The sequence below is a fragment of the Siphateles boraxobius genome, unplaced genomic scaffold (genome assembly GCF_051911475.1).
Source record: "Siphateles boraxobius isolate OS27281-9 unplaced genomic scaffold, OSU_SipBor_1 130, whole genome shotgun sequence".
NCBI lineage: Eukaryota > Metazoa > Chordata > Actinopteri > Cypriniformes > Leuciscidae > Siphateles > Siphateles boraxobius.
The window spans coordinates 43,209,906-43,233,801 of NW_027508734.1; the positions used below are offsets into that span (position 1 = coordinate 43,209,906).

The 23,896-nt window shown below is 40.2% G+C and overlaps 2 protein-coding genes across 4 annotated transcripts in view; one reads left to right on the plus strand and one right to left on the minus strand.

The window, feature by feature from the left end:
* Positions 1-4,371, minus strand: part of tbc1d19 (TBC1 domain family, member 19) — a 39,077-nt gene extending 34,706 nt beyond the window's left edge. For both annotated transcript variants that reach the window (XM_077229533.1, XM_077229532.1), the window contains exons 1-2: positions 4,094-4,371; positions 3,841-3,913 (exon numbers count right to left, since the gene is read on the minus strand). In XM_077229533.1, coding sequence (XP_077085648.1) covers positions 3,841-3,913; positions 4,094-4,192 — 172 coding nt within the window. In that variant the 5' untranslated portion in view covers positions 4,193-4,371. The remainder of the gene's footprint in view (positions 1-3,840; positions 3,914-4,093) is intronic.
* A 9,357-nt stretch (positions 4,372-13,728) lies between these two features.
* Positions 13,729-23,371, plus strand: cckar (cholecystokinin A receptor). Of its 2 annotated transcripts, XM_077229535.1 has the most exons (6): positions 13,729-14,180; positions 14,418-14,669; positions 16,342-16,600; positions 19,305-19,432; positions 20,094-20,600; positions 22,564-23,371. In XM_077229535.1, the coding sequence occupies exons 1-6, from the start codon at positions 14,054-14,056 to the stop codon at positions 22,569-22,571; spliced, it is 1,281 nt and encodes a 426-aa protein (XP_077085650.1). In that variant the 5' UTR covers positions 13,729-14,053; the 3' UTR covers positions 22,572-23,371. The 2 variants fall into 2 exon arrangements, with proteins under 2 accessions (XP_077085650.1, XP_077085649.1); XM_077229534.1 differs by having other exon boundaries at positions 13,730-14,180; positions 20,094-23,371.
* Positions 23,372-23,896: the final 525 nt, after the last annotated feature.

Consider the following 23,896-nt stretch of genomic DNA (forward strand, 5'->3'; position numbering starts at 1 on the left):
GCTCAAAGTGTATGTGGCAGCCATAGCAGCACATCATGTTCTGGTGGCTGGCCAGTCACTAGGAAGAAACGACCTGGTCGTCAGATTCCTTAAAGGTGCTAGGAGAATGAACCCCTCCAGACCTCCATCTGTGCCATCTTGGGACCTCTCCACGGTCCTGGGGGCTCTGAAAGGTCCACCTTTCGAACCGCTCCAATCGGTTGATCTAAAACCCCTCTCGCTGAAGACCGCTCTCCTTATGGCTTTGGCATCTATCAAGCGAGTGGGAGATCTGCAGGCACTCTCTGTGAGCCCTGCATGTTTGGAGTGGGGTCCAGATGACTCCAGAGTCGTCCTCAAGCCCAGACATGGTTACGTTCCTAAAGTGCTCTCAACACCGTTCAGAGCACAGGTGGTGACGTTATCAGCCCTCCCTCCTTCTGCAGAGGATGGAGAGGTTAATCTTCTCTGCCCTGTCAGAGCGCTGAGAATCTATCTGGAGCGTTCTGCGTCTTTTAGACAATCAGAACAGCTTTTTGTCTGCTTTGGTGGTAGATCCAAGGGGGATCCAGTCACTAAGCAAAGACTGTCTAGATGGATAGTGGATGCTATTTCTATGGCTTATACCGCAGCGGGTCAAGTTTGCCCTATAGGCGTCAAGGCCCATTCAACCAGAGGTATGGCCTCGTCATGGGCTTGGTCATCTGGCATTCCCATTAGTGATATTTGTGATGCGGCCGGCTGGTCCTCGCCTTCCACATTTATGAGTTTTTATAATATGGAAGTGCCTTCCCTGCAGGCGAAGGTGCTTTCGGTATGATTAAGACCTGTTGGTGGCCGGTCTTGTCATATATTACTGTGCACAATCACATTCACATATATACATGAAACCCGCTGCTGGCCGGTTGTAGTTCATACATAAACCCGCTGTGGCTGGTTATATTTATATATATATATAAACCCGCTTTTGGCCGGTTATATGACATATACAAAACCCGCTTTGGCCGGTTATATGACATATATAAATTCCATACATATATAAAACCCGCTTCGGCCGGTTATATTCCATAACAGATATCAACCCGCTTTAGCTGGTTAAGATTTCATATATAAACCCACTTGACTGGGTATATGTTCGTATACTAATAACCCCGACAGAGTCTGGGTTCATTGGTGTAGTATATTGGGTATTTCTACTGATGTATACTACTGAGACCTGACGGTGTCTGGTCTATTTTTACATAAATTATGCGGTTATGGCTTGTTCTGTACGCTCAGGGGTCCTGAGTTGCAGTGACAGCCAGTTACTCAGTGCGGCGTTTTGCATGGCGTCCCCACTGCGTATAGCTACGCAATACGAAGTGACCGTTCGAAAGGGAACTACTCGGTTACTCACGTAACCTCAGTTCCCTGAGTTAGGGAACGAGTATTGCGTAGCCAGCCGCACTATGGTAACATGGCAAGTTGTCGCTTCAGTCGTTAAACCTGCTATAATGGCGAATTCGGGGGCTATTATAGACTGAGGTCACGCCCCCTTGGCGGGCTCTGACGTGTATGACGCAGAGTGATCTCATTGGTTGCACGTCAGAGGCGCCTGCGCCATTGGATGTGCAGTTGCCGCAGCTCAGCCTATGAGCGAGCCAGACGCTCATGTTCTAGCTGTGCAGCTGCAAATGCGCTTTACATAAAGGCTTCAGTAAATCGAGGAAAAGGAGTTTCCCCACTGCATATAGCTACGCAATACTCGTTCCCTAACTCAGGGAACTGAGGTTACGTGAGTAACCGAGTAGTTTTATGAATGAATGACTTGCTCTAATTTTGCTGGTCTTCGTCAACAACAAGCGCTTGCACCTCCTGCTGGTGAGGCGACTAACAGCAGATGGAGAGTATGCTCGGCAATCTTCTGCTTTTCCTGCAGTTCCTGGACGTCAATGTTGAATTTACGGTCGAATTTGAACCACTGAATTTGTAGAAGCGAATTTGCAAAGCGAAATAAAATGGACCGAAAATTGCCTGTTGAATATTATAGGTTGTATTTTTAAACAGTTAGAATATTTTGGAAGTTAAATATGAAGGGTGAATATGGATTATTGAATTTTTAATAATAAAAATGTGTTTGAAATGTTTTTAATTGAAATATTCACAGCTTAAATATTCAACCATGTTGAATTTCAGCCCATAAAAATGCAAGCCCTAAAAATACAATGCATTAAAATGCAAGCATGGTTAATGCAATGCCTATTTTTTTTCCAAGAAGTGCAATTCAACAGGCTTTTTATTTCAAAAACATTTGACATTATTTTACTTCCATATAAGTCCTCTCATTTTAATTTCTGTATATTTGATGAAATTGTAACTATGACTGAGAAGGTAAATCTCAACATACTGTCCTGTTACCTAAATTATTTCTTAGATTTTATTTGTTTATTTTAAAAATATGAACTTTTGGTAAGTCACTAGAAATTGCTCAGTGTCCTCATGCTGTTAGCATGTATTCTATGTGACCATATGGCATGTATTTGATAACTTTTTGCTTAAAAACTCAATCCTGTTACTTTCAGTCCTGTTGCTTATATGAATAAATAACAGGAGTGAGTTAAAGTAACAGGAGTGAGTAGAGTCCTCTGTTTTGTTGATTTAATACTGTAAAAATTAGTTTATATAATACTATTCACCTGAATTATGAGTTTTAAGGTCGCAATTACGTATATTGTAGACATTAGCATTAGTTTTATAATGTGAACACCATACTTCCAGGAAGCCAGTCCACCACGAGGTAACTTAAACGTTGTGTCTTTGGCTTTCTTATATTTTGTAGAAAATGGAGAAAACCCATACTATGCAGGTGCCAGAAACACCCACCTATGGCATATTGCAATGGAAGGAGCGAAACACACCCGCAATCCTCTTTTTCCCCCTTTTTTTGTCTTAATTTCCCTCTTTCTCCCTCCATCTCTCTTCTTCTCTCTCTCCTTCTTTCTCTTTCCACCTCCTTCTCTGTGAAGTACTTCTAGCACATAGTACATCACTTCAACACAGAAATCTTATGCACACACAGTCATGTAGACTCTCTCCAATACACACACATATGGACGCTCATTCTTGTTACCAAGTGTTCATTCCTGTTACAATGTGTTCATTCCTGTTACAAAGTGTTCATTCCTGTTACTAATTTTTTTTTTTTTAAATTTATAAAGTTAAACCAGTGTTTTTATCAGTTTTGTTTGGTCCATCATTTATACAATAGTTTAATAAATTAAATTATTAAAACAATTATAAACTTGAGGGTTCGGTCTTCTTTAAAATGAAAAAATGGCTTTGTGATAGTGATATATATAGTGATAATATAGTGATTTTTTTCACAAAGATCAATTATTTGAACATATAACCGACAATTTCTTTAAAATAAACACTTTCTTGTAGGGAAAACAAAGGAATTAATTGACATGCTTTTAAACATGCTTTTTAAATGGCACATGAGTTTCGGTAACAGGACTGAGAAAATATGTGCCCATCTTCTGCTTACCTTGTAAAAAAAAAAAAAAAGTTGGCTGAGATTGACCAATACACATTTTGAATAGTTAAATATGTTTAGATTAGATTCAGATTCAGTGTTGATTCAGTGAACACTGAATTTGATTCAGTATTAGATTCAGTGTTGAAAAAAGATAAAAAATCAAGTTTAATTTGGAGAGTTACAACAAGCAAATGTCACCCATTCGGTGGAATGTTACTGTCACTTATGATCGATTTAATGAAGCTTCGCTGTATTCGTTTTTTTACTGAATCTAAACTTTTGAACTATAACGTTACTGTATTAAATATATGTTTTTTTAAATAAATAAAAATGAATTCATGTACCTGATTCTTTTAACAATCTTCTCACGTCATCTTTCAGTGTTTCTATTTTAATATCGGGTTTGTGCATACATTCCTAGAGAGAGAGAGAGAGAGAGAGAGAGAGAGAGAGAGAGAGAGAGAGAGAGAGAGAGAGAGAGAGAGAGAAACACATCTCTGCAATGAAATGAAACAGCAAACGAAAGCTGGCAGTCAAGAATGCAGTGACCGTATTTCATGTTGCACACTCTGCAGTCAGTTAGCTGAAGCTACTCACTTTAGCCTGTTTCTCCAGCTGAGAGTGTAAATGAGTCCCTTTGAGCCGTTGAACTATCTGCGTTATAGAGACAGACAGCTCTGTGCTTTCGTCCATCATTATCACACCTTTAATGTGATGTCGATGTGATTTTTTTTCCCCAACAGATGTTTATTTGTTATGGCTGCAGCATCACAGAATGAAGAAGCGTATCCAGGCAAATGGCAACAAACCTTTCAGGAAACATGTCCTCGACGGAAGGTTCCGACACAGGCCTTTATTAAAGGGATAGTTCACCCGAAATTAAAAATTCTGTCATCACCCTCAAGCTGTTCCAAACCTGTATGAGTTTCTTTTTTCTGTTGAACACAAAAGAAAATAGTTTAAAGAATGTTGGTAAAAGTTGATGGTAGCCATGCAATGCCTTCCATAGAATTTGTTTTTCCTTCTATGGAAGTCGATGCATTACTCGGTTACCAACATTCTTTAGAATAACTTATTTTGTTCAACAGAAAAAATAAACTTATACAGGTGTGAAACAACTTGAGGGTGAGTAAGTGATGACAGAATTTATCTATTAAATATTAAACCCTTTGAAGGGGTTCTATTAAATATATCTTTATTAAAGAATCCCTTTAACATTAATAAAAAGAGTTCTTATGACTCAAAATAATGAATTCCACAAAATACTACATGCCTTTATTAACATTACTAAGAATTTTTTATGGTAACGACTCAAACTAATGAATTTGTAACTCTCATTAGAAGTTTTAGTAGACTGTCAGTAGACTGGTAGGTTATGGTTTGATGTTAGGGTTCGGGTTAGTAGAATAAGTTGACTTGTAGTTGTCAAGTTACTTATAGTCAGTAGTAGAGTGTCTGTTGGGGGACCATCAAAATAAAGTGTTAGCAGATATTAAGCATACAGTCTACTAACACTTTAATGACAGTAAGTTGACATGTAGTTGCAGTTACTTAGTTAGCATGTCTAAAGTGGACTATCGAAATAAATTGTTACCCTTTGAGCCTCCTGCAACATCTCTTTAAATACTCAGATCAAGATAGAAACCTCTATCAAATGGAAACATGACCTAACAATGGGGATTTGCATTACTCAGTATCAAGACCTGGGTAGTTTACACCTTACTGAGGACAGAAGACAAAGAGCAATTGGCAGAGGATCCACCCTCTACAGAAAGCAAAATATCTCTAAATTCTTGAGACATGAAATGAGACATTTGTACCAGTTGCACTGAGACATTTCAAATGATATCAAACATTTATAGTGTTGTGATAATTGTTCACATTACCCATATAGATTTTTGGGTGAATTTAAGGTTATCTGCAGCATGGGGAGAAGAGGGTAAAGGGGGTGAAGGGGAAAGAAATGTAATTTAAGACAATACTAAGTTTATTGACTTAAGGTGATTGACTCAATGTGATTGCATCTCTGGTGGGAATGCTAATTTTGTTAATCTCCAGAAATGTCCTTTGTTTTCTCTGAGAAAAGTCATTCCTCATTCTAGGCGGCTCTGCATCTTCCAGTTTCTCCAGTCTAACAGATTAAACCTGAACATGTATAGACATGAACAAGGAAGCAGATTCTGTTTCTCTTTGCAGGAAGGCTGATAATGTTTATTGTGCACAAATATATCTGACAGCAGCTATCAGGAATTAAAGCTTTTGGCCAGTGCTAGAGATTTTTGAGTTAACAAAACCTGTGTGTGGTCTTCTTCAAAACACTTACCTAAAGCCCTTTTATGTTTTACAACGTTTTACAGTATGTCTGAAAGCTGAATGTTATGTACTAGCTTTATGGTCAGTAAGAAGGGTCTTACATTGCCAAATCATTAAAACACATTCTGTAAACTCCTTTTTTACTAATTACCTATAGTCATCCAGAACAACAGTTAAAGTCACCATGAAATAGACCATTCCTATTTCATGGAATATTGCAGTATTTATTATAAATACAGTTGTAAACAAAATTATTCAACCCCCATTGCAAATCAAGTATATTGGCAAAATTTGGAGACATTTAGCTGTTTACTATGAAGAAATCAAACAAAATTGAAATAGCTCAACACAACAAATTGTTCAAGTGGTTTCCCCAAATTCAACTGAAAATGCAACTTTTAATGACTTATGCATTCTCAAAATTATTCAGACCCTTTAAGCATTTTTAGTTCTAAGTAGAACAGCCTTTTGCTGTTATGACCTGCTGCAAACCAGTATTAACCAGACACCAGCTTCGGCCAGTGTTTCTGAGGAATCTTAGCCCATTCCTCATGAGCAATGGCCTCCAGTTCAGTAATGTTCTTGGGTTTGCGTGCTGCAGCCACCTTTTTCAAATCCCACTAGAGATTTTCTATGGGGTTCAAATCAGGTGACTGTGATGGTCACTGTGGAATCTTCCAGGACTTATTCTGCAACCAGGCCTTGGTGGAATTTGAGGTAAACTTGGGATCATTGTCCTGTTGGAAGGTCCAAATGACACCCAAGATCGGGGCCTCCTCACTGATGTCATGATGTTTTCTCCTAGAATTTCCTGATACTTCAATAATACTTCTGCATATGAATGCAAGATGCCTTCAACACACGGCAGGTTTCCAGTGCCAGAGGATGCAAAGCAGCCCCAGAGCATCATTGAGCCCCACCATGCTTAACTGTAGACAGACGATTCGTTTCAGCATATGCTTCATTCTTCTTCCTCCAGACATACCACTGATCCATAGGACTGAAAATTTCCAGTTTTGTTTCATCGCTCCACAGAACAGAATCCCAAAAAATCTGTGGCTAATTTAGAAGATTTTGAACAATTTTCTTGTGCTTTTGGTTCAGTAGTGTTGTAGTCTTGGCGTTCTGGCATTTGTACAAGCTGAACCTAGTACCTTATTAGTAAGGTACTTAGTACCTTACTGTGCAAGCTGAAACCTCTCTGCCTGTAGCCACCAAGTCTTGCTGCAGGTCTTTTGCAGTTACTTGACGGTTTTTCTGAACCTGCCTTCTCAGAAATCTGGTTGCAGCCGTTGATTGCTTCCTTTTTCTGCCCCAAGTAGGTAGCGTAACCACTGTTCCTTTAACTTTGAACTTGCGAACTATGTTTCTAACGGTGTCTCTAGGAACAATTAGTGCCTTCACTATCTTTTTGTATCCTGTTCCAATTGTTTGTGAAGGGCGATGATATCTTCTCTTAATTTTCTGGGCCTTCTTTTGACTTAGACATATTTCTAACATGCAGTCAAATGTGAGACTAGCCAGTTCAGATATTTCATGTGTTCTAGCTCAAGCACACCTGGTGCAACTAATGAAGCCCTTTATTAGTTGTATCAGGTGTGCTTTAAACAACACCATTTTTGCAGATTCGTGCTGTTGTGAGGGATTCTATTCAGGGGGTTAAATAATTTTGAGACTGCAGAAGTCATTAAAAGTTGCATTTTCAGTTGAATTTGGGGAACCCATTGAAACGTGTTGTGTTGAGCTATTTCAATTACTTTTGTTTGATTTTTTTCAGTGCAAACAGCTGAGAAACAGCTTTTGAGAAAGTCTCAAAATTTTGCCAATAAACCTGATTTCCAATGGGGGTTGAAAAGTAATTTATTATTGTTTTTCATGTGGCCTCTTAATCTTTCATCAAAGTAACTTCCATCTTTCTTCTCTGATGATGTTAACTGGCACGAGGAAGGGAGCAAACCACAACCATCCAACAATCCAAACAATTTCCTGTGGACAAAATCAAGTCCCACCTTACATTTTTCTTGTTTGAGAAGCTGTTTCACTTGGATATACGTCACAATAGGGAAGAAAAGATAATAGCAACTTCCATGTCATGCCGACTTTAAAAGTAGGCCTATGTCCAGTGCAGCAGACATCAACACAGCTGAATCACCTGAAATCAGTGTAAACAACCCAAACACATTGAGTCTGACATTTCAAATTCTGATTTGGTCCATTTTCATATGTGAAAATAAATCATAGGCTATATATTTGTTTATTTTTTTACAATGTGACTTCAGTGTGTGAACTGTCATGTCAGTATTACAGTTTTTTTCAACTGCTTACACACAAAATCCTTACTTGTCATACAATTTCTGAAACCTGACACTCAAAACACCAGAACCACACAACAAATCTGCAAAGCCATATACTAATACTCAGCCTTCGACTCTTGCTTTCAATCTTGCTTTCTTGTTTACCGTAATTTTTTCAACATCTCTGCCAATTACTTTCTATCTTGTACAGAAATGTACAAAGGAGCTCATTAAAGAAGAGCTTTAGGTTTTGAATAACTGTGTGTATATGATATCCAAAATATAATATTATGGCAAAGGTGTTTGCAACGTAAGACAATTGTTTGCTTTTGAGATGCGTTTGTGATATTTTAAATGCAGTGCTTCATTTTGCAAGAGTTGTGAGGCTTTTTGCATTAAGTGTCTGCAATTCTTTGATTTGTGTGTAAAGTTTTGAAAAAAAAAGAAGCAAAGTTTTGAAAATGTTGTTTAAGCAGTTGAAAAAAACTGTAATAAGGTTTTTGTTACAACAAGCACAAAAGAAATCATGTGATCCACAACTATACTCAACAAAGGTCTGAGGCATTAGATAGTTGGAATAGTTAACAAGTTGTTGCAAACCTTTTGATACTATACTAAGCTATACACACACAGCACTCTAAAAGGGTTAAGCAATGTGTTGTAAAAGCTAAAATAAACCATTTAAAGTTGGATAATTTTGCAGATCTCTTTCCAAAGCAATAAAGCATCTTCCAGGCTGTTTTAATTGTGTGAGAGCATGAGTGCTTTGTTCAGTGTGGAGACGTCAGTGAATGGCAGTAAAAGGGCCCTTAAATTCTCTTTCAGGATAATCAAAATAGTAAAACAGTATCCAAGAGTACCCAAAAAACTTCACTTGTAAAAGTAGTTGCTCGGTTATGTGAAAGGATAAATAGTTATAGCACATTTCATGACTTGTGTACAAAATAAATAAATCCATCCATCCATCCAAGCCCTTGTCCTGTTGCGCGCGCGCGCGCGCGTGTGTGTGTGTGTGTGTGTGTGTGTGTGTGTGTGTGTGTGTGTGTGTGTGTGTGTGTGTGTGTGTGTAAAGGGGGGGTATGTGTGGGGTGGTCCTGGCAATGTTATGGGGACCAAATATCTCCACAAAGTAATATCAGTAGTTTTTGGCCTTATGGGGACTTTTTTGTTTGTTTAACCCCTATGAGGAAAGCAGCATTTAAATCATACGAAATAGATTTTTGAAAATAAAAAAAGGGGATAGAATGTAAAAGGGGATATAATAAACAGTTTATACAGTATAAAAGTAATTATGTCTATGGAAAGTCCCCATAAAACACCCATCACCGTATATATCACATACATTAAAGATTTGGTGGCTTCAATATCTAGAGTTGTTTGACTAACCGTCAAACAAAACTGATATTTGAATACAATCAACACTGCAATTTGTGTAGCCTACAAAAGAAAAAAAAAATAGATTTTACTTTTCTTCTTATAAAGCTAAGGTTCAAAATTATTTTATTTCTTGCGGTGTCAAAATTTAATGAATATTATTATTATTGTTATTTTTATTATTATTATTGGGGAAAATCTGAGTTGCATAATGTCTCGGTTATGTATGTAACCCTCGTTCCCTGAGTAGGGAACGGAGACGTTCCGTCATGACGACGAATGGGGTTTCGCTTAGAAAGCCTATCAACTTTGAGTATACAAAACAAGCCAATGGCAAAGAAATGCCATGGGTCTGCGGAATTTACATGGTACAACTCCGCCCCACCTCAAGGGTATAAAAGGAGGACGCCGGCAACATGCAGATATGTTTCTTCGCTGAGGAGCCAAGACTGGACTCAGGCGATCCCCGCGGTACAGCGGAAGTGGCAGGAAGACGGAACATCTCCGTTCCCTGCTCAGCGAACGAGGGTTACATACGTAACCCAGACGTTCCCTTTCGTTGTCACTACGAGTTCCGTCGTGACGACGAATGGGGTTCCAGTCCAATCACGCTGAAGGCAAGTTAGAACCACTGAGAGGTCCCAAAATGGAATGAGAGGAGGGCGAGGAGGATTCAGTCTCCTCGCTCCCCTCAAGAATCTGTCGAGCAGGTCGTGCTTTCCTACGGACTTACCCTCAACTGCGTTATGATGTGCGGCGATAGCGGCAACATATACATTCAGGGTGGAGGGAGACAGCCTTCACTCCAACCCATCTTGCAGTAAGGAAAGCACGACACTAATCGGGCATCTCCGGGGGTCTTCTCGGTGAGAACGGCACCAGTTGACGAAGAGGTTCCACTTCGACGCGTAGGCATGTCTCGTGGACAATGCTCTGGCGGAAGTGAAGTGCCTCGTCCCATCCAGGAGCCACACGTGGAGGTTCCAAAGATCGGGACGAGGGTGCCATAGGGTGCCCCGTCCCTGAGAAAGGAGGTCATTCCTCGGAGGAATAGGCTAGGGAGGTGCTGTCGCGAGGAGTACAAGTTCGGAGAACCAGGTGCGGGTGGGCCAGTGAGGCGCAACCAATATGACCTGATCCTCGTCCTCCCTGATCTTGCACAGGGTCTGTGCAAGAAGGCTCACTGGGGGAAACGTATATTTGCGGAGGCCCCGCGGCCAGCTGTGCCCCAGTGCGTCCGTGCCGAACGTACCCTCAGTCAGGGAGTAAAACAGGGCGCAATGGGTCGAGTCGTGGGAGGCAAACACGTCTACCTGTGCGTCCCCGAACTGGTCCCAGATCAGCTGAACTGACTGGGGATGGAGTCACCATTCTCCAGGGAAGGGCTGAAGCCGTGAGAGCTCGTCGGCTGTACAGTTCAGGGCTCCGGGGATATAAATGGCTCGAAGCGACCTCAAATGCTTCTGACTCCGTAGGAGGAGGTAGCAGGCGAGTTGCGACATACGGCAGGATTGTAGACCACCTTGACGGTTGATGTACGCTACTGTGGCGGTATTGTCTGATCAGACTAGTACGTGTTGACCCTTGAGCAGCGCAAGAAAGTGGTGCAGAGCAAGGCGTACTGCTAGCAACTCGAGGCAATTGACATGCCAAAGTTTGTGACTTGTTTCAGGCAAGTCAGCAATGACCGCGCGCGTGCTCGTAAGCTGCGCGGACATGGCGACCGAGTCGATTTCCATACCAAGAAAGAGATCCTCTGCACGGGGCAGAGTTTGCTCTTCTCCCAGTTGATCCGAAGGCCCAGATGAGCTAGGTGCCGGAGCACTAGGTCCCTGTGTTCGCAAACCTGATCTCGAGAGTGGGCTAGTATCAGCCAGTCATTGAGATAGTTCAGGATGCGAACCCTGTGTTCCCGTAGAGGAACAAGGGCTGCCTCGACGACCTTCGGGAACACGCGAGGAGACAGGGCTAGCCCAAATGGGAGAACCGTGTACTGGTATGCGTGCCCCTTGAAAGCAAACCGCAGGAACGGTCTGTGTCGAGGGAGAATGGAGACATGGAAGTAGGCGTCCTTCAGGTCGATCGCTGCAAACCAATCCTGCGGCCAAACACACTCAAAAATGCGTTTGGCCGTGAGCATTTTGATCAGCAGCCTGTGAAGGGAGCGGTTCAGGATGCGCAGGTCCAGGATTGGCCGTAACCCACCGGATTTCTTCGGGACAATGAAGTAGGGGCTGTAGAACCCAGACCTCATTTCGGCTGGAGGGACAGCCTTGATCGCACCCTTCGCCAGGTTGGTGCGACCCAGCGTGACAAGTTGGGTGACAGGTTGGGACAGTCTTGGGAGCCAGGCTCCCAAGAACTCTGGCAGCGGGGTCATGCAAACCACAGACGTCCCCTCGGTGGAGCAGTGAAGCGGAATGACCGGCCCGGACGTGGACGGCATAGCGGCCCGGTGTGGGGGCAGGGTCATTAACCGCAACCTGATAGAGGAGGCCAGGGAAGGACCAGCGTTCCACGGGGGCCTGCTTTGCCATGGGTCTGGCGACAAAGGGGGATGACAGTGGTGTGGCCCGGGGACGGCACACACTGTCATCCGGGAACTCTGAGACAGAGGGGGACGAGAGTGGCGAGGCCCGTGGGTGACGCACACTTTCATCCGAGAACTCTGTGTGCTCAGGGATGGGGGTGTCAGTTCTTTCCTTAACTACATTAGGGTGCTGCCCACTCGGGGGTGAGCAGCGGGGAGTGGGGAACAAAAGATTCTCCCCCGGCCCTCCACCGGGGGAAGGAGTGGTCCTGCTACCATCTCCTGAAAAGAACTGACGACCATCCTTGAGCTACCCGTCTCAGGAGCGCCACTTAGCCTGCCGTTTAGCAGGGCTGGAGAGGGCGGTGGCTCCTTCCTGCGCCTTCCTCCGCGACCGGGCCCGGGTGAAGGCTGCTGCTTGGGCCGGGCGGGAGGGGCGGGAGCCGCAGGAGGGCGCCCTCGGCAGCGAACAGACTGAGGATTCTGCGCCGGCGGCTGGGTGGAGGCAGCAGCGGGCTGTCGGGGCAGAATATGCTTAATATCCTCAGTCTGTTTCTGAGCGGTCGAAAACTGTTGGGCAAAGTCCACAACCGCACCGCCGAAGAGCCCAGCCTGGGATATGGGGGTGTTGAGCAGCCGGGATTTCTCGGCATCCAGTATATCGACCAGGTTCAGCCAAAGCTGTCGCTCCTGGACCACAGCAGTGGGCATCACCAGACCCAGGGAGCGTGCGGTCACCTTAGTTGCTCGGAGAACGAGGTTGGTGGCGGCGCGCAGCTCATCAAAGAGCCCTGGATGTCCTACCCTCGTGCATGTCCTTGAGCATCTGAGCCTGGTAGACCTGCAGAATGGCCATGACATGCAGAGAGGCGGCTGCCTGTCCCGCGTCTCTATAGGATCTCGCCACAAGCGTAGACGAAAACCTACAGGCTTTGGACGGGTTCTTAGGATCACCGTGAAAAGAAGCACTCTGAGGACACAGTTGCATCGCAACAGAGTGTTCAACCGGGGGGACATTTTTTTTGTACCCATGGGCAGCGGCCCCATCAAGGGGAGGAAAGGCGGAGGAGATCAGCGAGCAATCGCGGGAAGACATGGGGGTCTTCCGGGATTCCCAGGGTCTTCCATGCAGAAAGGTGTAGGGGTTGGATGCCGACGAGGGTCGGCGGCCGCACCCAAAAACCAATCATCCAGCCGCGAGCGCTCGGGACAGGGCGGAGGGTTTCACTCTTACCCAATGCTAGTGGCGGCCCGGGAAAGAATGGGAAAGCAAGCGGGAAATGCATGTTGCCGGCGTCCTCCTTTTATAACAACGAGGTGGGGCGGAGTTGCGCCATGCAAATTCCGCAGACCCATGACATTTCTTTGCCATTGGCTCGTTTTGTATACTCGAAGTTGATAGGCTTTCTAAGCGAAACCCCATTCGTCGTCAGGACGGAACTCGTAGTGAGAATGAAAGGGAACCTGAGTTCCCTTAAGAATAAGAAACATCAAAAAAAATTTGGAGTTAATAACTAAAATAAATACAACAACAACATTATTATTATGATCATTATAGCCTAAGTAAAAATAAATTAGCTATTGTAGGCTACAGTATGTGTTTTTTTTTCTTTAGCCTACTTCTAATGTCATTAGGGTTTACTACCGTATTCACGGAAGGTGTCTTTTAAAAAGTGAAGGCGGGGTCTGCTGTTCTGTGGACGGCAGCACTGATCAACAGCATTACTTCACATCACACCTTATGAGCAGCAACAGTTGACGAAATACTGTCCTGGACGTACTTTAACAATCCATTTTCCTTTATTATCTATTTTATTTTATTTTATTTTTTTATTGCTTTTGACATCTCAAAACTTTATACAGCTTTGTCTTGAATATTTCATTGTGAATTAAGATAAAACCATGTGCTTTACTATAGAGTGCTGCACTGTGGCATTATGGCAGAGCAAATGTTGCTGTAGCCTACTTTTACCTCCAAGAGATGAAGAGACATTCATTTGGATATTGTGAAGGAAAGCGGGAAATCACCAGAAACAAAAAACAAACATGGAGACATTTACACTTCAAGATATGCTCATCAATTCCACTGATATTTATAAAATATTATGTGGATTAGGAATCGGGAATTTGTCGGAGTGTAAAAATGACAGTGACAGCACGTTCGAACCAAAAGGTAAAAAAATTAACTTTTATATTTAAATTGATATTTTATATAGGTCTACACATACATTTATTCATATTTTACTTATATTGCCTTTAGTATTTGCATTAGCGCAGGCTTGTGTTGGCATGTGTGAACCAACAATAGGCTAACAGTCGTCTGTACACTTGTTCAAAAGACACACAAACTGCATGTTTAAACTTGTAAAATATGGTATTCTCATCTCGTTCTCTCGTGTTTGTTTGTCAGATATGAACCAGACTGTGCGGATCGTGCTGTATGTGTTGATCTTCCTCCTGAGCTTCATAGGGAACAGCCTCATCATCACTGTTCTGGTGCGGAACCGGCGCATGCGGACGGTCACCAATCTGTTCCTGCTGTCTCTGGCCGTCAGTGATCTGATGCTGTGTGTCTTCTGCATGCCCTTCACACTCATCCCCAACCTCATGAAGGACTTCATCTTTGGCAGCGGCATGTGTAAAGTGGCCACGTACTTCATGGGTGAGTCAAGTCTGATGTATAAGTTCACGCTTCACTTTTTGCAGCTTCTTCTGCCCACTGTAAACAATATTGTTGGTTTAACTTTAAAAAAAAACGTGGTTGCCTTAAAAAAATGAGTTTATTGAACTTAAAATATTGGCAAAAATTTAGTTAATACAATGAAGGAGACTTTTACAGTTTTACAACAAATTAGTCCATTTGTAAATTAATATGGGAACTTTCTCATATAGAAGGCTTATATATTTATTTTCAGAATATTAAAATACAGTCATTTTTTACAGTCATGAGTTTTTTATTGTGATGACAGTGGTGCCTGATACAAAGGGATACAGGTTTTATTTTACTTGTGAGTTCTACACATGGTCTGTAACTCTCTTTTTTTCTCTCAAAATATGATGATACTGATTATTCTCTTTGTAAATAAGGCAATTCAGATGACAGCAGATAATTTAACATACAGGAATTTCATCTTGAATCAAACTAGAAATGAGATGTGATTCAGTTTTCAATTTTCTTTGAAGGCTACATGTTGTTATATTGTAACCTATAATAGTTCAAACAGTTTTTGCTATGGTACCAAAACGGAAAATTGAAATTTTGGTTACACTTAATTTTACAGTGTAGTTACCCATGGAAGTACTGGTAATATAATGTAACTACATGGGTTAAGGTTAGATTTAAGGGTAGGTTCAGGGTTAGTACCTAGTTAACTAAGTTATTGTAATTGTTATGATAAGTACATAGTATGTACATGCGGAACAGGACTGTAAAATAAAGTGTTTAAAATAAAGTTACTTTGAGTGTGAGTATCATGATACACTTCTGTATGAGAATGTCTAATATTCTCTGATCTGACAAGCATCTTTGTACCTTAAAAAAAAGGAAACCTGATAACATTATACGCGAGAGAGGCAGACTATAAAGGGTCACTTAACAAAAGGGAATGCTTAATGTTCCAGATGCTTTTTTCTCGCATTTGGTTTGTAAAAAAGATTGATTTAGAGATTTATAATTATTCATTAAGGGGCTAAAAGGAGACCACAAACACAGCGAGGCTTGCACTAATAGAAATAAAATGCTTTTTATTCCATTGTAAGCCTCAATTGTAGCGACAAGACTTTTTTTCTTTTTCCACCCTTGAGATGATAGTTTATTGGAAGGCACATCCATTTTAAATTCATATTGAAGACTTGTTGAATTGTGTAACAATTCTGAGATATTTTTATAGCCAGTTGGTTGCACACTTCCAGATGTTGCAAATGTGCCGTGTAAACAATTTAGTAATTAGAAATTGCAACTGTCTCTTTATTTGATGCATCAGCATGTTTTATGTGTTTGTTTTGTGTTATTCTGTAATACTTGTTCATGATAAAACTGACGCAATTTACATGCTCTGTTGTTATTACCGCGTGTATGTTAACATTGCTGTCTAATTAACTGCTTTCTTACTAGTTACAGGTGCAGTGTTACGCCATTAAGTTTATTAACAGTTCATGCCTTTGTTATCAGGGTTTAGAGATCGTTTGTTATGAAGTTTTCCTGTCTGTTCCCATTTTAGTGTTTACTGTTGTTTATAGACGCATATTTATCAGACCTCCTGAGAATCAGTACTTTAACAAGCCCAGATTTATTTATGTATGTGCAACTGAGATCTGTGTGTCCAAACACACAGGTATTTCGGTGAGCGTATCCACATTTAACCTTGTGGCCATCTCTCTGGAGCGCTATAGTGCCATCTGCAACCCCTTTAAGTCCCGTACCTGGCAGACGAAGTCACACGCTGCAAAAGTCATCACAGCAACTTGGGTCGTGTCTTTTCTGCTCATGCTGCCTTATCCGATAGGCAGCACCCTGGTGCCTTTCATGCGCAGTAACAACAGCACAGGCAACATGTGCCGCTTGGTTTGGCCCAGTGATGTCATGCAGGCCTGGTAAGATCTTAGGACTGTGTGTTTTTTTTTTTTTTTTTTGAGGATAAGGTGTTAAAGGGATATTTCACCCAAAAATTAAAATCAGCCCATGATTTACTCACCCTCTAGCCATCCTAGTTGTATATGGCATTCTTCTTTCAGACGAACACAAAGTTATATTAAAAATGTCCTGGCTCTTCCAAGCTTTATAATGCCAGTGAATGGCTGTTTCTGTTTTGAAGTCCATAAAAGTGCATCAGTCCATAAAAGTGCATCAGTCCATAAAAGTGCATCAATCCATCATAAAAGTGCTCCACACAGCTCCGGGAGGTTAATAAAGGCCTTCTGAAGTGAAGCGTTTGTGTATGAAAAATATTCATATTTAAAACTCTAGAAAGTAAAATAGAAGTAAAAAATAGGATCTAAGCACAACTTCTGCGAGTTCTGCTGATATTTATGCTATACCATGATGCACTACGCCACTTCTGACATCATAAGTTGTGCTTTTAGCGCAAGTATACTGCGTATGGCCGTTTGGCCCGAAGCTAGAATTGTACTTTGTAACATGTTAAATATTAATATTTTTCTTACACAAATGCTTCGCTTCAGAAGGCTTTTATTAACCCCCCAGACCTGTGTACTTTTATGACGGATGGATGTACTTTTATGGACTTCAAAACAGAAACAGCCATTCACTGCCATTATAAAATTTGGAAGAGCCAGGATATTGTTTAATATAACTCCGATTGTATTCGTCTGAAAGAAGAATGTCATACACCTATGATGACTTGAGGGTGAATAAATCATTGGCTAATTTTCTTTTTTGGGTGAACTATCCCTTTAAAGGAAGAGGAAAAATGAAAAATGTTGTCATAATGTATCGTCATGTTGTTCCCACCCTGTATGCTGTTATGTTTTCAGCAGCAGTTATTTACACTAAGAGTAAAAAAACTTGATGATATTTATACTGTGTGTAAATAGTGGTAGATACTGTTTGCACTATGTATAAGTGCAAATAGGGACAGATGCTATTCACACACAGTGTAAATAGAAGTAATATACAGTATTTTTTCTACTAAAGAAAAAACATCAGAGCATTGGAGTTAGTGAAAATTATCGTTGCTAACAGGATTATTTGCACTAACTGTAAAGACACTTTTATTTTGTAGAATACAAAATAAATTTCAAAAAACTTCATGCTCCTTTTTTATTTATTCAATAAGTTTAGTGTGACCATGCATGTTAAACCTGACAAAAAATAAGTAGCCTATACTTTTAAGTATACTTAAGTAAAGATCAAGTTTATTATTCAGTATTCTTATGTAGTAAGTATACTGATATCAATGTACAAGTAGTATACTTGTAAGTGTACTAGTACTATTTGGAATACATTTGGCCCACTTTTTAGTCCATAAAAGTATACTTTAAATGCAAATGTTGATCATTTGTACTGCAACTATACTACAAGTGAAGTTATAGGCACTGGAAGTGTATTAGTTAAATAGGTATTTTTTAGTTTATGAAAGTTTACTTTGAAGTATACTTTTAGTAAATTACTTATATACTGGAAGTATACTTGTAAGTTTTTTAAGTGAACTTAACATCATACTTACAGTTTACTAGTTTTGCACTTTAAGTATGCTACTATGTTCCAATTTAGGTTTTCATTTTTATACTTCATACAAACATTTAACTGTACTTTAACTCTTTCCCCGCCGGCGTTTACATTTTTTTTTTTAAAGTTCCTAACCATCGTCAGCATTTTTGATAATTTTCACAAAAAATGTCTCGTCCCCAGGATATTTAGTTGTATGAATATATATGAAAAGAAAGAATACAGTCAGACAAAAAACAAAAACTGATCAAAACTTGAATGTGGTTAAGTTTAATTTAAAAAAGCAATATTTTGAACAAAGAGCTGAGAAAATCAGGTTTTTGTCGAAGACTTTGTCGAATGGGATTCAGAACGATGATCAAAACACAGATGGAGTAGATCGAGTCCATCAACACCATCAACACACCCAAAAATTCACATTCGTTTCCTCTTCATGGTTTCGATATTCCATGCAGTAACATTAGGCAGTTTTGATTTACATGCTGTTTAATGTTTGATGATCCCCTTATTTTACATGTGCGTAAGCAATGCTTCTATTGCTGGTTTCTGCTTCTTCTTCATGTGCCTCATTGCTAAGATACGCATGACAAATTAAAACAATACTTGTTCTAAAATCGGCTCTGTTCATAGTCTGAAGATCATTCCCAAAAACTGCAGATTGGCTCTGATTTTCAGCAAGTAGCATCAACAACTCCAGACTGCAAATCAGGGCAAAAGTTGTCTAGTGTATTCCAGCTAAAATTGTGTATGTGGTCCAAAAAAACTACAAACTAATGGTGGTGGAAGTGAAATAGTGAATAAAAAAGAGCTGTAAGATTCTTCAAAAATTCTACAAACACATGGAGAGGTTTGAATTACTCGAGGATGAGTAAACCATTTTAATTTGAGGGTAATCTATATGTAAATGTAAACCTAGAAACCTTCTCTCTCTCTCTCTCTCTCTCTCTCTCTCTCTCTCTCTCTCTCTCTGTCTCTCTGTCTCTCTCTCTCTCTCTCTCTCTCTCTCTCTGTCTCTCTCTCTTTCTCTTTCTCTCTCTCTCTCTCTCTCTCTCTCTCTCTCTCTCTCTCTCTCTCTCTCTCTCTCTCTCTCTCTCTCTCTCTCTTTTTAAGGTATGTTTTCCTGTTGCTGATACTCTTTCTCGTGCCTGGGATCATAATGATGACAGCTTATGGCCTCACCTCACTCGAACTCTACAGGGGAGTCAAATTTGAAATGGCTAATAGGAAGTCAAGCAAAGGTATGGGAAAACAATCATAGACTTCCTGACCATAATATTTCAAATGTGTAGTTATCGTATAAAAGCCTTTTAAATTGAGTTGTTTAGCCAGGAGGTCAATTTGTAGGACAACCCAGAATGTGCCCTTCAATTGGAATCGTAAATATCGTCAATTAGAGTTCTGAGCACCTAAACGACCAAATTAAGTTGTATTAACAAGTGGGAAATTTGGAATTCTATTAAGTCGGATACACTACTCTTTTAGCGTACTGTTTTTCACATACTGTATGGACAGTGTATAAAAAAAAGAGAATTACCAATATTTTTCCACTAAATTGTTATTCTTTAAATGCTATTTTGTAAAATGGGCAGTTATGAATAATGTGCGAGACAATTATTTTATAATTATTGAATAATTATTTACCTTGGCTAGCCCTACTATGTTTTCCTTTTAGATCTATTGGCAGACATTTCTTTTCTATTCATTTATTTTAGCATGTTGAATAAGTGGAGGGTATGGGCTGCTTTGTGTCCAACCTGAAAGTGTGACTATCTCTAAATGCAAACTGCGAAAATGATATGCAAATGTCAGAGATAGTGGAGAAGCTGCTTTCGGATTACAAACAGAGCAGCTTTATCTTGAATAGAATAATCACGGTTTCATCCTCACTTTGCTCCCTAGAGAAAGAGTACGGCACGTCCAATCTGAAAAATGGCGACGGCGATGGCTGCTACCTCCAGGCGTCCAAGAGGAAGCGCGCCGAACCCGTGACGCTCAGCTTCAGCAACCCAAAATCCAAACTGAGAAGGGTTTGCAGCAACAGCCCTACAGCAAACCTCATGGCCAAGAAAAGGGTCATCCGCATGTTGCTGGTGATCGTGGCACTATTCTTCCTCTGCTGGACGCCGATCTTCGTCGTCAACGCCTGGAGAGCCTTCGACAGACGTTCGACTGGTCGTCTCCTCTCAGGAGCGCCGATATCCTTCATCCACTTGCTGTCCTACACCTCCGCCTGTGTCAATCCTATAGTCTACTGTTTTATGAACAAACGCTTCAGACAGGGCATTCTGGCGACATTCACCTGCTGTAGGGATGATTTCGATGAAGTGAGCAGGAGCAGCAGCCGACGGAGTGCAAGAGGAGCTGGAGGCTTGGGAACGCGGTTTGGAGGAACCGGACAGAACGACGGTAACACGCAAACCTCAGGAACTCTTACCAGGCTGACTGACACCAGTATCCGTGGCTCGGCACAAGCGTAACTGATACTCATCAAACCCTTAAAATTGCAGCGTAAGGAACCCATTTTGGTTTACCAAAGAGAATACCTTGAGTAAAGTCAATATGATATCAAAATCGGGGGGGGTGGGGGTTTGGGCAGGTGCTCTAGTAAAAAAAAAAGGTACCTCTTTTAAAATTATTTATGAAAAGTAAAGTTTCATATTGTTGAAAATTAATTACATGATTTAAAACTACACCCTATAGGCCCGTTATACCAATTAACTAAAATCAGTATTAAAAAAAATCCATCTTAGCATTTATCAAAATCCATTTAGACTGCAATTACAATTGCCTAAATAATGTAATGAGATTATTGTTTCTAATATAGAAATATGAAATGATACTATTATATATTAAACTAAAAACGACAGTAGATGGCAGCAAGTCGTAATAAGTGAATCCTCGTCCATTTAACCAATTCGTTCAAACCGGCTGATTCATTCATGAAAGAAGTAAATGTCCAGTAAGTTTATGAATGGATTATTGAATCATTGACTCACCCGATTCGTTCAAAAATGGTGAATCATTCAAGAACGAAACACCGCTGTGTGTTGCAGCTTCTCTTATTTGTTTGGAACTTTTTTTGTTGGCAAAATAGAGGAAAACATTAAAAATTGGCAATGTTATGTCTAAAAAATAAGCTTAATGTTTATCGAACGGCTGAATATTACATTTTGCAATCGTGCGGATATTTGCAAAAATAGCCCTCCTGCTTGTGTGATATTGCTTAACTATATTATGTTATAAACACAAAATGCAAGAACTCGTACAAGGGCAATTGATATCTTGAATTTTGGGGGCATTTTTGTGAATTTTGGTGGCATTTCCGAACATGATGGTTACCAGACTGTCACCAATGAAGGCATGTCCGGGAGATGTGGATGCTGCTCGCCTTCCCTGCAGAGCTTATTAAGAATAAGTTGTTGGGCAAATGCTGAGAATTGATTGAGTATGGATGGCACGGGCATAAATAAAGTAAAATAAATGTCGTGCAAAAAGGACACTTACCTAGTTAGAGGCCAAAAGGGCAGATGCTTGAACACCACTTGGGGTCTATCTGTGCACGTGCCTGGAGCTTGGTGATGTTTTGTAAAATGGCTCCCAGCTGAAAAGAGACTCATTGGACTATTGATGAATGAGAGCACAAGCAATGGCTGCCAATAGCATCAAAATGCTGACAGAATCCAGGGCTTAAATTTAGTACGTCACTATTAAACAAACCATAGAATCAAAAGGCGCAAGACTGTAGCATCCAGTCCTTATTACGGCTATGACTTATAAATGGTGGGTTTTAGATAAAACACAAGACTTTATAAATAAGTTTGTCAATTTGGCTCTCTAATTTTCTGGCTCACCTAGAAGTCAGAGGAATTCCTTTGCTTTTCTTGGTATTTTACTTAATTTGTGTGTGTTTGTGTGTGTGTGTGTGTGTGTGTGTGTGTGTGTGTGTGTGTGTGTGTGTGTGTGTGTGTGTGTGTGTGTGTGCTAGTCAAAGCAATCATCCAGATGTTTTGAGAATAGTCTAATAGTACTTTTAAATACACTACCATTCAAAAGTTGGAAGATTTTTGAAAGAAGTCTTATGCTCACTATGGCTGTGTTTATTTTATCAGAAAAACAGTAAAATTGTGAAATATTATTACAATTTAAAAGAAGTTTTTTTCTGTTTTAATATGTTTTAACATGTAACTTATTCATGTGATGCAAAGCTGAATTTTCAGCATCAATACTCCAGTCTTCAGTGTCACATGATCCTTCAGAAATAATTTTAATATGCGGATTTGCTGCTCAAGAAACATTATTATCACAGTTGAAAACAGTTGCGCTGCGTAATACTTTTCTGGAAACCGTGATTTAAAAAAAAATATTTTAGGATTCTGAACAGGAAGTTCAAAAGGACACCATTTATATGAAAGAGTTTTGTAACAATGGAAAAGTCTTCACTTTTGATCAATTTAATGCATCCTTGCTGAAATAAAAGTATTAATGTCTTTTAAAATATCTTACTGATCCCAAATATGAATGGTAGTGTATATATCGGACATCTGAGATCAGTTTAGAGATTCTTAAGAGTGTACACTGGACTGTATTTGATATTTTGTTTATCATACCTGCTTCAGTAATGACCACATATATAATTCTCTGTTTTATAAATGTATGACACATACTTACACAATCTGATTTAGCAAAATCTCTTTGGATTCATTGCCAATACAACATGTAAAAATGTGTAAACTGTACAAAATGTACCAGCTTGTGTCTATAGGTAGATGTGTAGCATTAACCATTTTCTTCTAGGAAAGTACACAGGCATGTCTTTATCTTGTGTTAGCAAAGCTGTACTGTTTGTACACTGAGACATAGAGTATGTCCTTATCATTGCATGAGACTTTTAACACCTGTTGCGCACTTCAAAGAACCTACTCAAGGCTGCTTCTGACATCTGGGATATTTTCCCCAGGACACATGGTCATTGACTTTATTTGTTTATAATATTTGTATATCACAAAACTCACATTTTTTATTTCATCTCTCAATGAAATAAACTATTATTTCTTCCTTTAATAGCATACTCATCAGCCAAGATGTTATAACGCACTTTCGGATGGTCTCTGATACTGGCAACACATTGTATGTCTATACTCACTGACATTGGAACATTAAACCGTGTAAAGTCTTAATGTCTATCGGATGTCTATATACCAGGAAATTGAACAAGCCAAAATAATAAACATCTGTTTATTAAAGGAAATATTTCAAAACCCTGAGGATATTTACATATGCCTGTCCACATATCATCTAATAATGAATATTTTAGGAGTGCTTTGTATGAAATGCAACCTGGGGGTCAGACCAAAATGTTCCTATTATTTCAGTTGCGTCACTGTAAGTGCATATATTATAAAATTGACTTTTTTCCCCATAATTTCATTGTTTATCAGACAAAATGTAGGAAGTCAATAATTTTGAAAGCCATTGACAAAAAATAGCTAATGGGATGCTCTTGTATACTATGACATGGTTTACTTCAGCTGCATATGTGGAGGCACCTGCCAGACCCAATTTTGGCATGTGGGGCATACATGACATACCCAAAATAAAAAGGTTGCTGCTCACAAGTCATTCTGAATAGACACATAACCAACATATATTTAGAAAGCCAACTTTTGAGAGTTTACAGTTCAAGCCTCAGAATTAATCAGACT